This window comes from Primulina tabacum, chromosome 15 (assembly GCF_025594145.1).
Source record: "Primulina tabacum isolate GXHZ01 chromosome 15, ASM2559414v2, whole genome shotgun sequence".
NCBI classification, from domain to species: domain Eukaryota; kingdom Viridiplantae; phylum Streptophyta; class Magnoliopsida; order Lamiales; family Gesneriaceae; genus Primulina; species Primulina tabacum.
The window spans coordinates 10,484,157-10,501,888 of record NC_134564.1 but is presented as its reverse complement, the minus strand read 5'-3'; the positions used below and the strand labels follow the sequence as shown (position 1 = coordinate 10,501,888).

The following is a 17,732-nucleotide window of genomic DNA, read 5'->3' as shown; positions in this document are numbered from 1 at the left end:
ACTAGAATGGTTGCAAAGCTGAAATCCAACTACAATCCCACAGGTCCAATTGCATATAATGATAGAGCTGTGATCACCCAACTGGACATAGATCTCAGTGGTCTACAAGGTGAAATCAGATTTTGGGAACAGGAACAGGAATTGGTTCTTCCTGACAAATCCTCCAATTCAAATGCAGAAAAAGATTCATCCTCCTCCCAACAGAACGAGCCATCTCCACAACCGGCTGCTGAAGAGCCAGTTCAGGATATGCCTCAATCTTCTCAGGTTGAACATCAGCTGTATTCTGAAACTGAACTATCTTTTGCAAAAATTGACGAAATCATTCAGGCTGTAGCTCTGGAAGCTCAGCTAGAAGAAATACATTCTGAATCAGTTGCTCCTTCAACTGAACAACCAGAACAAGAAGTTCAGATACCATCTGAAGAACTAGTTGAACCACTTGCTGCTGAAGAGCCAGTCCCAGATTCAATGCAAGAACAACAAGAAGCACCAGTTCAGCCAGAAATCTCTGTTGAACAAGTCACTCAAACTGATGAACTAGAAAAATCTCCAGGTCAAGCAGTTGCTGAAAATGTGGTGAGTCGATTGCTCATTCAAACAAAGGAGCCAGAACCAAGTTCTGTAAACTCTCAACAAGAGGCACCAGTGGAAACTGACCAAGCGTTATCTGTTGATCAAAATCCACTTTCACCACCTCAAATTCACGAAGAAATTGCTGCAACAGACATTCTAGCACCGACTGTTTCTGAAACGATATTATCTGATAGGACCATGGTGGTCTTTGATCAAGTCTCACATGAACCAAGAACATCTAATCAGTCACCTCCTCTTCAATCCACAGAAATGGATCTTGTTCTTGAAGAAATCCAGAATATGCAGCACAATATGCAGCAGATGATTACTGAAATCAAGAAAATTCAATCCACACAATTGTCTCATACTGTCAAATTGGATTCTTCAATTGAATCTGATTCAGCAAAACTGAAAGACATTCAAGCAAACATGGATTCTCTTACCCGAACTGTACTTGAGATGAAGAATAACAGAGGTCTAGCTCAAAGTCTCTATACAACTCAGGATATAATCAGTCAACGAGTTGAGCGATTGGAAACTTCTGTTTCTAATAAAATGGAATTGCTGCAGACTTGTTTACAAACTGCTGTCTCAAGTATCTCCGCAGATGTCAAAATTCTTTCCACTGACGTTCGAAAATTATCTGAGAAGATGGATTTGTTTGACAAAATGGGGGAAGAAATCAAAGATCAAAGAGCATCTTGAGAAACAACAGAAGCAGTTAATCAGATTATTAGATTCAGCTGTTATTAAATCAAGATCTCTTTCAGTTCAAGAAATTCAATCTCTTATTTTATCTACAATGAGCTCAGATGTTCAGTTATTATTTACTTAGTTTTGTAAAACACCATAAAGGGGGAAATTGTTGGAAACTAAATTCCGGCGTTTGACAAAATATGAACCAACTGAAAATACGAACCAACTGATCGAGTAAACTGAACTCAGCAACTGGACTTAACAACTGAAATCAGCTGATCTAATAAAGAAGACTGATCAGTTGGAAACTGATCAGTTGATATATTCAGCCGTATGTTAAGCACCCTTCAACTGAACATGTCTCGGGAAAGAACATTCAACCGTCAAGAGACATAGAAGATTGCAACGCCGCACTTCAATCAATAGAGCTTAGAAAAACGCATTTCGGAGAAAGCAATTAAGACGCCACATCACAATAAATGAAGCAAACAATGTCCAAGGAATAATCAATTAGAAATCAACGGATACAAAGATTCAAATTCATCTCAAGTTACCGTTGGAGAAAAGAAGCTTATAAATATGACAGAAGAACAGCTGAAAGAAAAAAGGAGTCAACACTATTCAAAAGCTTGCTGTCACTCTGTCAAAATCTTAGCTCACTCTTACTTGATATATTCGTAGCAGTTAAGGCTACAATTTGAGCTCACTAGCAAGTTGTAATAATCGTTGAAATTCGATAGTGCTAAGATCAGTTACGCACTGAGAACATTCTGTTAAACTAAGAGTTTAAGTTTTTGGCAGGTGTTAAGTCCAAACTGAAGTGAGTCAGTACAATTCTTGTATTTGATCAAAGTCTTTTAGTGGATATCCTATCCTTGAGATAGAAGGGGTGACGTAGGAGTAATTAAATTCTCCGAACATCCAGAAACAACCCTTGCCTACTATATTTCAGTTTCGTATTCTATTTTTCAGTCAGTTATTTTCCGCAACTACTTTAGTTTAACTGATTGTCATTGACCAACAAGATTCCGAGAATCAGTTTGTCACCAAACTGAACTCAAAATTAGAAAGATCAGTTTTAACTGTGAGTGTTTATTCAACCCCCCCCCCCTTTCTAAACACTCTTGATACGTTAATCGATCCTATCAAACTGTTCAGCCAATAAGTTTGTCCCCTCATCGCTGAAAGATGCAACATCAATTAAAGCTGAAGCTTTATACGATAACCTCATATGTCTAGACATCAAACACCTTACGGGATTCTCGAACACATTTTGCTCAGCCATAGGATATAGTACTCCAATCTGTGCATCTTTTTTTCACCGGTTGTACTATATATGTTGGTGTTATACGTCGTATCAAACACCAGTACAACACCAAATACAGTGTACGCCCTTCTTGATACAGGATCCGCCCAAAAACATTGACTAAATCTATTGTCTGAATCAGTCTCGTAATCAAATAAGAAAGTTGAACTCTTGTATTTCTCAGACTGAAAGAAATCACTCGATGTTTCAGGCATCGATACCCTTATGCTCATCCGTAAGAGTTTTCTCAAAGTTTCTCATATATCTTTCTGTGCAACCTACATGGAAACGGCTGCCCTTTTTATTGCTTTAAAAGTACTAGAAAAAAAAAATTTATAAACACTCGATTTTCGGTCATGACATATAACACATGATAAAATATTTTCCCTTTTTAAAATAAAACATCACCCAACTAGTATTTAAAAATCAAGTGAAATAGTCATAAAACTGAAATCGTCTACTGTTTACCAACCTATAAAGCAATAATTTGAAAAGGATAGCCCATACTAAACCTCTCAAAAACCTCTCAAAAGCATAAATAAATAATCTTAAAAATCTCTAACATAAATCATGAGTCATAAATCATAATGCGGAAAAAGTAGAAGCGCTGGTCCTCAGGTTGTGTACGCCTTCAGTCCAGTCAAATCACCCGTCAAGTCCTCCCTCAAACTTACCTGCATCCATCACACCTAGTGAGTCTAAAGACTCAACACACCATCATCTTTATAGCAAGTAATACTTAATACAGTGAACATATAACAGTGAAAAATATTTGTACTTAAAATATAGTTTTCATGAAGATGCATAAACTTAAACATAAACATTTTCATAAATATTTTCATGATGCATTTCATAAACCTTAACATTTTTCCTTTTTCCTCAACATGACATGACATAAAACACTTTTCATGATCATAAACATTTTTCCTTTTCCTTTTCTTTTTCATTTGTTGAATTCCGATCGTTAATTGTGACTTTCCTGATCATGACATGAAGATCGATGGATTCATCTACATATAACCACAGTACTGGACAACGGGGGACACCAGCAACACTCTCACCGGTCAACTGGGCCCTGGCCTATCATTATTCGAATAGAAATACGATCGTCGGGGCTCCCTCTGGAGCCTTTTCCCATAAATGGGCTCCCTCTGGGGCCTTTTCCCCTCACGATAATCCCGTTCTTCCGTTACCACAAAACCGTTACCACATATTCGCAATGATGGAAACACGATCGTCGGGCTCCCACTGGGACCATAACCCTCACGATGTCGCCACCATTAACGAATTAGCCACAATTACTTCACTTCCTTCAACATTTACATTCTCATCACTTTATAAAAATCATGCATAACATAACATTTTGTTTTTGAAACCAAGAATGCAACATGTCTTTTAAATGTCTTCCTTAAATCATAAAATCCATTAAACATTTAAAAATCTTAATTTAATCATGAACATTTCATAAACATTTAAAAATTATCATAATATCATAAAAACAGCATTTAGGGCACTGCCATGACCTTTACTAATTTCTAGGTGTAAAAACACCGTTTTACCCCTAGACTCGACATTTTACGATTTCGACTTTTTCTTGATCTCATGACTCTAACATGTCCCAAATAATTATTTAAGCCTACATGAATTTTTTCGTAATTTTATTTGGCATAAAACTTAGACTTTTTCAATTATCTTTACTTAATTGTTTTAAATGTGTTTTAATCCCGAAAAATCCCAAACTTTAATATAAAATTCCTAAATTCTAAAATTAGTCTTTTTATATTATTTTAGCCCTTATGGACCACGACTCGACCCCCGTGAGCCGTTTTCCAATTTTTCTTTACTTAAAACACCCTATTTGACACCTAAACTTCGACCCCGAGCCAACTTCCGATTTTCACGAGTTACCCCCGAACCATGTTGGTCCAAAACTTGCACAACATCCTAAATTAACCTACTGGACTCTAACTTCAGCAAGCATCCCAACCTAAAGCCAAAAACGAAGCCCCTCACAACCCACCTAATCTGGCCGAGACCCCTAGTGGTGTAGGATTATTTGGTTTGCTTCCCAACCATTGAACCAACGAGCCCAGCCCTTGTACCACCCCTCGTGCACCCTCCTAGGACTCTAGTGCATTGCCTTGACCCGGCCCTTGAACCCCAGACCGCGCCCCCGTCTCCTGGAAGTAGCACAAACCCTGCGCATCCCCTGGAATACCTCTCGGGTAGAGTCCTAGCTTGGCTAGGACTCTTCCCCAGCCCTTACCGTGAGTCCTAGCTTGGCTAGGACTCTCCTCCTGACCCGTGAACGACACTAGCCAAGCCCTGGCCCAAGCCAAGACCAAGCCTCCCCCTAGAACAAGCAACCCGATCACCCCAACAGCAAGTTTCTGGTTTTGGTTTGCTTGTTTGTTCTCCTTTGGTTTAGTCGATATATGTGTGGTGTGTGGGACTCTAAAACATGCACAAACTTTACCTGGTCACAACCTAATGTCATGGCAGCCCATACATACATACAAAGCGTGAATTTTGTGCATAGAATCAAAAGTTCAAGGCATGCTCATGAGAAATTCCGAAAATTCTAAAAGGTATATCATGTTTTTTTCATGCGTAAAATAATTTCAACCATAATATGATATGATGGATGAGAAAAGGAATGAGTAAGGTGTGCCTTTGTCTTATATACGCTCGAATATCTGTTGACGACGAAGAACGAGACGCGACGATGGCTTGATCTTGCTTGCCCTTTCGAAAACCCTCTCCAAATTGTGTGTAGTGCCGTGCAAGGGGGTGGGGAGTGTTTTCAGAAAATAAAATTGAGTGGTGGCCGATTATTTTATGTTCTAGAATAGGGTTTAGTATATTTTAATACTTTAAATACTACTTAATCACCTTCAAGGCTTATTAAGCCTATTAAGCCATCTAATAGGGGCCATTAGTCTAATTAGGACATAATTAAAATATTAACAAAGTTTTTCTTTTAGCAAATATGTGAATTTATTAGCCGGGTTGCCAAAAAGTTCGTATTTTAATTGAAAAACCAACATCGATAAAATTTACGTCCCGGCGTATAAAATCACCTCTAAACCTCCTATTTTCAAAAATATGAAAAGCATCGACCATATTTTAAATAATTAAAAATAATCATTTAATAAAAACATTTGACATTTTTCAGCCATCGGTCCTCGTTCCTCGATCGTCACTTTGAATATTCCTAAAAATACAATTTTATGCATGATGACAACAAAAATCTCATTTAACATATGAACAAGTATGTCACATAATTAATTAGCAATTAAAATCAATTATTACTAATTTTTCATTATTTCCTAGATTCGCATGCAGTCGGATTACGTCGTCTTAATTTTGGACCTTACATACATGTTCGGGCCCTCCAGACTCTATTTCAAACAATCACATTTGTTGACAAGTGGGTATATTTTCTTCTACAAACTATTGACTCAGTGATTTCTTTGATGCAGAAACAATACGATGTGAGCGTAACAAATGCACCTTTGAAGGAGTTGACAGTGAATGATTATGACTTTCCATGAAAGTACTAACAACCCAACAAGGAACAGTTTGTTCCTTCACAACTGAAATCTTTGACTTACATCCAGTTGTAATATCACCACAAGCTCTGTCTTTTATTGGTTCATCATTTTTTGCTTGTTTACTCCATCTGATTTCATCAATATGTCTTTCTTTAAAGCATACAAATTTTTTCTAGATAATTTCATTTGTTTTCTTACATTTTTTGCTAGTACTCAGTCTTGCACTAAAATCGGATTCTCGTGCATATTGTTATCGCCGTTGTTTTCTTCCATTTCAATAAAAAATGAAAATGACAATTATTATAGATACACACACTACTTGTTGCACAGAGCACAGACAAATAACTGAATTGAGTTACCTTTATGTAGTAGACATACGAACCCACAACAATGTGCATGAAAAATTATCAGCCAACTAAACGAACATTAATGTTGGATACCAGCCCATACTATTCTTCCATTTTTAACGTATCAATGTTGCATATTCAAAACAAATAATACATGATTTGAAAGGACACACAATAAATTAAGCGCGACCTAGAAAAATTAAGAAATCTAGAAACCAGAAAATTTTGTTAGAATTTCAGAAAAATCATGACATTCCTATTTTGATTTCAGAATCGTGGATATTTTTCATCGGAAATTTTCGGCCAAGATGCTTTTGATCACGAAGCTTTTCACCCTATCGGTGCATGAAATGAGTCTTCGACAGTTGTCATTTTCCCTTCTGAAATTTGAGTCTTCTTTTAAAATTTTGTTTTGTTTTTGTTTTTCTTTTATAATACAGCTGGAAACTGGCGCCCAAGCATACCCTGAGGGTGCATGGTAAGAAGTCTATATATATATAAATATATATATATATGTAGATATATATATATTAGTTATGAATTTAATATATAATGATATATTTTAACTTGTGTTAACGTTTTTGAGAGGGAAAAAATTGATAATTTATTAAATTTTTTTAATATGTAGATACTAAAATTAAAAAAATTATTTAATTTTTACGGATTGAGCCCAATTTTGTTTCGTCCATTGTGGGGTGGGCCGGCCAAACCCACTCCGTTTTCATTCCTAATTATTCTTCATTATATATTACTAGAGATTTAAAAATGGGTTAGCGAGGCGAGCCAACAAAACTTTTTAGCAGGTTGGAAAATGACCAACTCAACCCACTTTTTTGAGGTTGTGGACTTGTTCAGTTTTATGTGTAACTTGGCGGGTTGTGTTGGCCTACCCCCAAACCGCCACAAACCAAATAGGTGGATGAGGCGGGGTGGACTGGAAAATTGTCAACCAAATTCAGTTATCTTATACCCGCATGCGTACGCCACGGATAATCTTGAATTTTCACCAGTTTGCAGTTGTGCAGCATGCAATGTGCGCTACGAAATGGAAAAAATCATTTTTGTAGTGCACAAGCGAAAACATTGGATGGAAAAATTTTGAGTTTTAAGTTTGATGTTTCACAGTTTTTTTATGCTATAAAAATTTTTTTATGTCATGATCAAAAACTTAAATATTTTTTTCAGAAAGCAAAATATAATATTCTTTCAAAACTTTTTAATGAAATAAAAAAAATTATGGATAAATATTTACCATATTAAAAATTTTCTCTTATGGGAATAAAGGGGTTATATGTAAAAATTATGTAACTTATATATATAATATATGTTGTTTTTATTGACCCATGAGAATGTCTCACAAGAGTTTTTGTGTCATATGTTTTAGATAACATATATTGTACATAGATAATATATATTTTTGAGTAAGAAAATTCATGCTGCCAAATGTACCCTCGAGAAAATATATTTTGTAACTTCAAAACCCTTTAAATTAAATTCCTGTCATAAATTATTTGCTCTCCCATATGTGACTCGTCGTCGTAGACTGTAGTACTATTACGATGACCTTGATAGCTGACTCATTTAAAAGCTCATCCTTTTCAAAAAGTTATTATACATTTGATATCTGTATGATCGACAAGTCGGACATACACCTCATCGCTACCTTAGATCCAAGGACAAAGTTGATATCTCCGAGAACCCGAGTTCTAGCTACTATTCTCTGCCATGGGAAAGAGTAACGTGCTAGCACTCCCTGGTTCCGAACTATCGGGGAGACAGTTTTGTTGTAACGTGATTTGTTGGTCACTCTACCCTTCCCCTTCCTTATGGTTTTGCTTGAATTTTAATAAGTATTGGTTTTATGCAAATTGTGCAGAAGTTAATGTGTACATCTCACAGCATTTGATTAATTATTTTTAAGAGGTTTATGTGAATATTTTTGTTATAATTTTCTAAGTTTCTTTGATACTGAGTTCTCAATTATCATGTGTTGGATGATAAGTGAACTTTGTGTTAATTACATTATTTTTTGCATGGTATGCTATTATAGCAATCTGATTGCATATAAGAGTTTATCATAATCTCAATGTCCATGACTTTGTAATTTACGTGTATTTGACAGAATTGTTTTCGATTAATTTTAAATCCGCTTTAATATATTCTAGAACATGTACAGAATTGAGTAAATTGAACCCAAGATTTAAGAATCGAAAAAACAACTTTTTCATAGTGCGCAAATTAATTGATCACATATATACACATGATGTGGGAGCATATTTAGTTAACAAATTCAGGATATATGGAGGAGATAAGAATGAAACATCTGTCTCATTTTAAGTTACATAAAATCTCTTGCTGATCTTCGATCTAAACCGACCAATAAAAAAATTACTTTTTATGTCTAAAGTAATATTTTAATTATAAAAAATTAATTTTGTGTTAGTTATGTTAAGAAAAAATATTGCGTAATATATACTTATTTGAGGTAAAGTTGGGAAAAAATATTTTTAATCCTCTAAAATTATATATTTTCTCTTTCGGCCTTATAACTAGTTACCTTTGGGTATTGGTCATTAACACGAGATTTTCCAAAATTAGTCTTTGAGATCTTGCAGTTGATTAACTTGCAGTAGATTAACTTTAAAGACTAATCGCGAAAAATATATAACAAGAGTGGCTTGTGCAATCCAAACCTTAATATTTACCTATGTTAGTTTTACCAAAGGACATAAAATTTATAATCTATTATATATATGGAGACTGTGTAAATTTGGATATTTATATCTTAAAAATATTTTTGTCATCTTTAACAATATTGGAGGATCATGATCTTTTCCAATTGCTTGTGCAAGAAAATTTTCAAATGGAATAACCAGAATGAGGAGATCTCATATTTCCCAAAATAAGATTATTACGCAATCTTGTAAAAGGATCACCTAGTTAAATACATTGGCTTTCAGGGATATATATACAATCACGTATATAAACACCTCATAATATTTTATATTCAAAACAAATTGTCACCCTCAAACATGCCTCGTTCTATGACAATTTTTCTTGTCTTCAACGCTTTGATCTTTATTATTAATCTTTACCAAATCCATGCATTTCGTGATATATCCGTTCAATGGTGCAATCGGACGGATCGTAGCAGCCTCTGCCTCAAAATCCTAAATGCCGACTCCCGCAGCTACCTGAGGAGCAGCCCAGATGGGATGGCCCGAATCATAGTAGACAGAGCATTACTGATTTCTGAATCCAATATTGGAAAGATTACTGATCTCATTGGCAAAAGTAAAGGCACATCCAATCGAGTCTTCCGCGATTGCTTAGACGGATATAATCAGGCTCATGATGTTCTAAAAGAGGCAAATATATCCGTTATCAATCGTCAAACCTACCACGATGTGGCCGCAGCCGTTTCATTTCCTTATCATAAAGCCGATGAATGTGAACAAGAGTTCAAACAACTACTACCTGGCACTCCTCCTCCGTTGACTGAAGATAACAAGATGCTGGAAGACATTATTTATGTTGCCATGGAAATTATAAATCTCAAAGTCTGCAACAAGACAGGAATTTGCGGCTAAATTCATAGTTAGAATATTCTAATAGATATAATCAATACACGAAATAAGTTTGAAAGATTTTGTTGGGTAGGAAACAATGTTTGGATTTGTTTTGTGGGAATAAATTTATGGTCAGATCAGTATCAATTTTAAATTCTCTACATCATGTATATCGTATATCCTTGGGAATTTTAGATATATACATGATTTAGAAAAGAGGAGGTTATTGTTGAGACATTGTATTCTCGCACTCAAGACGCAGTTTTTAAAAATTTTGTTTGGGCATCGTGTGTTTAAAACCATACATAGCCTTTGCGTTCTTAATGCTTGGACTCCAAACTATTCGGGTTTTTACGCGGAGATAGTCCATCTTGTAAATCCCTCATCTTTGATCATCTAATCAGGACCACGATCGAAGACTATCTTCCTAGCTTGATTGCACTAGAAATCGCAAGCGATTGTACGTTGAGACTATGACCTCTGAATTTTTAAAATCCAGAGTCGGTGCAACGTCGGAAGGACACGGTGACGGAAGAAACAAACAAGTGGCCGAAAATTTCCTTCACTTTTCTTCAAGGTGGCCGAGACTTCCATGATTCTAAATCATGGATCTTGTGCTAATTGATTATTAACAATTAATTATTGATTTTTAATCAACAATTAAGAAATTCAATTTGTTATTCTGACCAAAATTCCTTCCAACAATTTTCATGTGTTGGCCGTGATTTCGATCAAGGAGGGAGGCAAGCTTGTGTGTTTTGTGTGCACAAAATTGTCTATGGTTTTTGACCCTTTGTGGTGTATATGTATATATAGAACGAGACTCCTAATAATATCACTATCAAATCTTTGAACTTTTAACTATCAAGCTAATGCGGAAAATAAAGTCCCTTGTGAGTGTATTGTCTGCTTCGATCCACTCAAACGTCAGCGCCTCCCTCAATAATATCATCACCTGCACCATTCAACCTAGTGAGTCGAATAACTCATCACGTTCTAAACATGATTAAGAAATAATATATATACAAGCACATGTATTTAAAACATTCTTTTACTCAAAATAAACTTGTAATCATAAATATTATGAATCGTAAAATCGTAGAATCATAAAGCTGTCAATCATTTATCATTTTTTGTGAAATTTGATCCTTGAAAGTGACTAGCCTTTATCCTCTGGTCGACTGATCACTCTTAGCTCACCATTGCGCATGGAGATGGGCACTAGGCATCGACGTAAAATGAAAATACGATCGTTGAGCTCTCTCTGTGGCCATTTTCCGTAAACGGGCTCTCTTTGGAGTCTTTTCCCTCACGATATTCTGAAAAATCATATATCATATCATTTATGTCACAATCATTTCATATCCTTCAAAATATTTTTCTTTTCTTTTTAATCATAAAATACTATGTTGTTTCCACATTTGAAAAATAACATTTTTAACAGTAAAAATTTCACAGATTTACCAGAAATCATAAAATCTCATATTTTCATAATAAACGTTAAAAAAAATCATTTAACATTCGTTATGATTCATCGGGACACTGCCAACCCTTTTCGTACTACCTAGGTGTAAAATGACAGTTTTGCCCTCGCACCCTAAAATTCTTGATTTTGATTTTTTCTCACTTTTATTGACTCGTGACTATTCCAAATAATTATTTAAGCTTAGATTAAATTTATAATATTTTTATTTAACGTAAACTCGGTCTTTTTTATTTAATTCCTTAATTAATAATTCGAAAAGCGTAAAATTCCCGAATTAATACAAAATTAAATATTTTCTTCCCAAATTTTAAACATAATGTGGGGACCCGAATTCTAACTCATTTCTTAATCGTCTGTGGGAATAGTGAAATCCATTATAATAAACAGGGTCTAAATTGTTTTTTTTAAATACAGTATTAAATTAGGAACGTAATGGAATACATTCTAATATACATGTCAGTATTAAAGTACAAGTCTTGTACAATATACAATAATTCAACTAAGGTTTAACAACTAGATATCAAGTGTCCCAACCCTATCTTTAATCAAGGTCCGTAGTCTCCACTCTAATCATGATCTCTCTTCATCTCCTCGACCCCGATCCTGTCCCACCTGTTGCCATGCACACATACAAACACGACAATAGCCGAAAAACTCCGGTGAGAAATACATCCCAGTATAAATCAACGAAACATGCAATCATATAAACAATGTAAAAGCATGTAACAGATATCAGTAACATGTATCAAAATCTGAAACATAACCAATATAAACTCGTCAATTAGACTCGTGACTCCACGTCTCGGACTAGACTCAATCCTAGTCTAGGGATCCCGGTTTTCAGACGTTGATATTCCATATCGAATATCAGTAATAGAAGAAACTCCAATTCTATTCAACATCGATATAACCAAACATCCGGTGTCTTGACCTATCCGTCACAGACTTTGGCACTTTCGCCAAATCATTATCCTGTGACAATGTGCAATGTGCCAGTGACGATTCCATCACTATCTGATACCTATGTCACAAGATCACTCGTCTAATACTCGTCTACTACATGATTTCTATAAATCAATAGAACAAGCATATCAATTCAAATCAATGCACACAATAACAATAAGTATGTGATTTAGGGAAACTCCAGTATATCATACTCGAGTCGTTTTCCCGGTACCACATTGACTTATACCTTTCTTTAGTTGCAGTTCTGACAATGTTCAAGTCTGGAATTCGAAGTCTGTCAATACTCAATCTGGCAATGACAATATCAAGAAGTACAATATCAATATACTGCTCAAATCAATACCGAACCTGATCAATCTGAATCTAACTCAAAATCACGGTATAACGGAACAATCTGAATATACCGAGCAATACAATACATATCAATTTTTGCAACTCACAATCAATAACAACACCAATCTGATATCACATCTCAATCAAATCAACTCTAAAAATAATAACAATTCCATACGGTATCTGTTCTTCAATCCGATTTCGATTATACGATGTCTAGCATGTCGAGAACACCATATATGAATCATATCTGATTCTGACAGTATCATAATTTCAAATCATATCAAAACTTAAGAAAACTTACGTCCAGTTGTAGCCTGCGTCGATAGGAACACAGTACTGAAGTCGGATTGAAAATCAGACGGACGGATCGAAATATAAAGGCGTAAGGATTTTTCACACAATTCAACTGACCCTTTTCTCGTTTTCCTCTTTTCCTTTCTGAATTCTGAAGGAATAACGTTGCTTATATATATCAATGCATGATAAGGGCAAGTGGCTTCATTTTTGTCCAACACGTCTCGTGCATATGCGCGACCTCAACTCGCGCATATGCGCGAGACCTACTAGTCTCCGCAACTCCTTCCTCGGCAGCTCGCGCATATGCGCGCCTTCATTCGGCGCATATGCGCGAGGTCCTTCACCATTCTTCACAACTCTCAGGTACCCTCGGGCACATGCGCGGATCCATGTCGCGCATATGCGCGAGGCATATGCGCGAGGTCCTCTGCCTGCCTCGCGCATATGCGCTCGGCAAGGTCGCGCATAAAATATTTTACCCTTTAAAATAAAATCTCAACCAACTAGCATTTTAAAAATCAAGTGCAATAGTCATAAAATGAAATCGTTAACTGTTTTACCCAACCTAAATAAAGCAATAAGTTTGAAAAGTATAGCCCATACTAAACCTCTCAAAAATCTCTCAAAAGCATAAATAAATAGTCTTAAAAATCTTTACCTAAAATCAGTAATCATAAAACATAATGCGGAAATAGTAGAAGCGCTGGTCCTCATGTTGTGTGCGCCATCAGTCCAGTCAAATCATCCGTCAAGACCTCCCTCGACCTCACCTACATCCATCACACCTAGTGAGTCTAAAGACTCAACATACCATCATCTTTATAGCAAGTAATACGTAATACAGTCAACATATAACAGTGCAAAATATTTGTACTTAAAATATCGTTTTCATGAAGATGCATAAACTTTAAACATGAACATTTTCGTAAATCTTTTATGATGCATGAACTTTAAATAGAAACATTTTCATAATGATGCATCAACTTTAAGCATAAACATTTAAATGACATACATAACATAAACCTTAACCTTTTCCTTTTTCCTCAACATGACATGACATAAAACCTTTTTAACATGATCATAAACATTTTCTTTTCCCTTTTGTTGAATTCAGATCGTTAATTGTGACTTTCCTGACATGACATGACATGAAAATCGATGGATCCATCTACGTGAAACCGCAGTACTGGGCGGCGGGGGACACCAGCAACACTCTCTCCGGTCAACTGGGCCCTGGCCTATCATGATTGAATAGAAATACGATCGTCGAGGTTCCCTCGGGGGCCTTTTCCCATAAATGGGTTCCCTCTAAGGCCTTTTTCCCTCACGATATTCCCATTCTTCCGTTACCACAAAACCATTACCACATATTCGCAATGATGGAAACACGATCGTCGGGCTCCCACTGGGACCATAACCCTCACGATGTCGCCAACATTAACAAATTAGTCACAATCACTTCACTTCCTTCAACATTTACATTCTCATCACTTTATAAAAATCATGCATAACATATTTTGTTTTTGAAACCAAGCATGCAACATGTCTTTTAAATGTCTTCCTTAAATCATAAAATCCCTTAAACATTAAAAATCATAATTTAATCATGAACATTTCATAAACATTTAAAAATAATCATAATTCCATAAAAACAGCATTTAGGGCACTGCCATGACCTTTACTAATTTCCCGGTGTAAAAAGACCGTTTTACCCCTGGACTCGACATTTTACGTTTTCGACTTTTTTTCTTGATTTCATGACTCTAAAATGTCCCAAATAATTATTTAAGCTTACATGAATTTTTCCATAATTTTATTTAGCTTAAATATTAGACTTTTTCATTTATCTTTAATTAATTGTTTTGACGGTGTTTTAATCCCGAAAAAATCCCAAACTTTAATATAAAATTCCTAAATTCTAAATTTAGTCTTTTTATATTATTTGAGCCCTTATGGACCATGACTCGACCCCCGTGAGCCGTTTTCCAATTTTTCTTATTTTAAAAGACCCTAAATGACATATAAATTTCACCCCGAGCCAACTTCTGATTTTCACGAGTTACCCCCGAACCATGTTGGTCCAAAACTTGACCAACACCATAAATTAGCCTACTGGACCTTAATTTTACCATGAAACCAACCCAAAACCCAAAAACAAGCTCCTCCGAAGAGACCCTATGCTAGCCGAGAGTTTCCACTTGCATGGAATCTATGTTTTTTATGTCTAAACCCTAAGCCGACGCCCCAGCCCCTGAACCAACATGTTTTGCACCACCTTAGGACCCTAGTGAACCACCCTTGCCCAGCTCGTGCCACGCAACGAGCCCCTTAACCCCCTGCAGCCGCGCGAAGACAACACAGCTGTGGGTTGTTTTTCTTGGGTAGAGTCCTAGCTCAGCTAGGACTCTTTCCCAGCCCTTAGCGTGAGTCCTAGCTTGGCTAGAACTCTCCCCCTGACCCGTAAACGACTCTAGCTGAGCCCTGGCCCAAGCCAAGACCAAGCCTCCCCCTAGAACAAGCAACCCGATCGCCCCAACAACAAGTTTCTGGTTTTGGTTTGCTTGTTTGTTCTCCTTTGCTTTCTGCCAAAACTTGGGTGTGTGTGTGGGACTTTAATTTACTTAAAAGCTTTGGTTAAACATAATATGGCATCATGGCAGCCCCTTAGCATGCAAAGAACAAGTAATTTGAATCAAAAGCCATCTTTCCTCATGCATACATGCAATATACCGAAAATTATGAAAATAATTTCATGTTCTTCATGCATACAATAATTCAAACAATAATATGATATGACGGATAAGAAAAGGAGATGTATGGCGTGCCTTTGCGTATTATACGCTCGAATAATCGTTGACGACGAAGAATGGGAGACGACTTTGGCTTCTTCTAGCTTGCTACCTTCGAAAACCCTTACCAAAATCTTTCAAAGTGTCGTGTATGTGTGCTGCCGTGTGTGGTGAGGGTTGGGGAGAGTTTTTCAGTTTTAGAAAATAGTGGCCGATTGTTTTTGTTTCTAGCATAGGGTTTTGTGGTTTATTTAATACATTAAATACTAATTTGATCACTAACTAGCCCTTAGGCCTAATAAGCCATTAAATTAGGCCCATTAGTCTATTTAGGAATTAAATAAAATAATAACAAAGTTTTTGTTTAAATAAATTTGTGAATTTATTAGCCGGATTGCCAAAAAGCTCGTATTTTTGTTGAAAATCCAACACCGATAAAAATTACGTCCCTGCGTATAAAATCATCTCAAAATCCCTTATTTTCAAAAATATTTAAAAGCATCAACCATATTTTAAATAATTAAAAACAATTGTTTAATAAAAACATTTTCTATTTTTTTCAGCCCTCGGTCTCCGTTCCTCGATCGCAACCTGAATAACTTTTAAAAATACATTTTAATGCAAAAATGTCAAAAATATATTTTACACATGCAAATATTCACAACATAAATAATTAATGCAATCTAAATAATTAATTAAAATACAAAAGAATTTAATAATTGCATGCATGTGGTTTGCGTGGACCTTTAAATTTTCGGGGCGTTACAGCTCATATGCGCGAGGTCTTTTCCTCGCACCTAATTCAAACTTCTTTCCGGCTTCCCCGATCTGATCCGTTCTGTCTATAATCACATCAATTAATCAATGAATCATTTCAGATTAGCAACACCATGAATCTCGGGCATTACACATAAACTTTTCATACCTAAATACCCTCTTGAACCATGAATCGACCTCCCGTGGACCATGATTCGAACCTTTTCTTCCTACCCTAAACTCGAACCCTAGCAACTTTCCTTGAGCCACGGCCCCAAGTACATCGAACCATGGCCGAGCCACCCTGAACCACACCTATCCCTTCCATGCGGTTGTGAACTCTTCCCTACCGGCCGTCCTTGGGTCTTAGCCATGCAAGGACTCTTCCTAGCCCTTAGTCACGTCGAGGACGACCCCTTGCCCAAGCCCTGGTCGAGCCACACGCCCCTCTTCCCTTGGCCGAGACCCTACATGTACATGTCCCATGAAAACCCTAGGCTCTACCATCAGCCACGCATAGCCCTTGTCCAGCCCTCGTCTCATGCCTAAACGGCACATGTTCAATCCATTAAACGTTCTGTGTTGGCAGCGTACTCGTTGGAAATTATAACACGTTCATATACAGGTAAAATTATTCAGAGTTTAAAAATAATCGTCAAAACAATAAACAATTTGAAATCCACTATTTTTCATGCAGAAATAAACAAAACATGCATAATATGGATTGAATGATGTGTCAAAGAAATTTAGAAACGTGTCTTCTTCACGTTTTAGAACGGGAAACTAGCGCTGGTCCTCGGGTTGTGTGCACCTTCAGTCCTGCAAGAACAACGATCAAGTCCCTCATTAACATCAACATCATGTTCACTTGCATCAATCACACCTAGTGAGTCTATTGACTCAGCAAACCTTAAAAATGATAACAAGTAATACATACACAAATCTTAACATGCAACAGTGAAAATACTTTTAATAAAATAGCTTTTCATGAACATGCATAAACTTAAATAATTTTTCCTTTCATCATATACGTTCTTCTTTTCATCATATACAT

General features: G+C 36.2%; 1 protein-coding gene across 1 annotated transcript; it reads left to right on the top strand.

Annotated features, from left to right (window-relative positions):
- Positions 1-9,511: 9,511 nt before the first annotated feature.
- On the top strand, positions 9,512-10,069 carry LOC142525871 (uncharacterized). The gene has a single exon (XM_075630157.1). It carries the CDS (start codon positions 9,512-9,514, stop codon positions 10,067-10,069), a length of 558 nt encoding a protein of 185 aa, XP_075486272.1.
- The last annotated feature ends 7,663 nt before the right edge of the window (positions 10,070-17,732 follow it).

Bases quoted from the DNA above. Each gene is read 5' to 3' on its own strand.
- LOC142525871 (XM_075630157.1), top strand. From the start codon at position 9,512: ATGCCTCGTTCTATGACAATTTTTCTTGTCTTCAACGCTTTGATCTTT.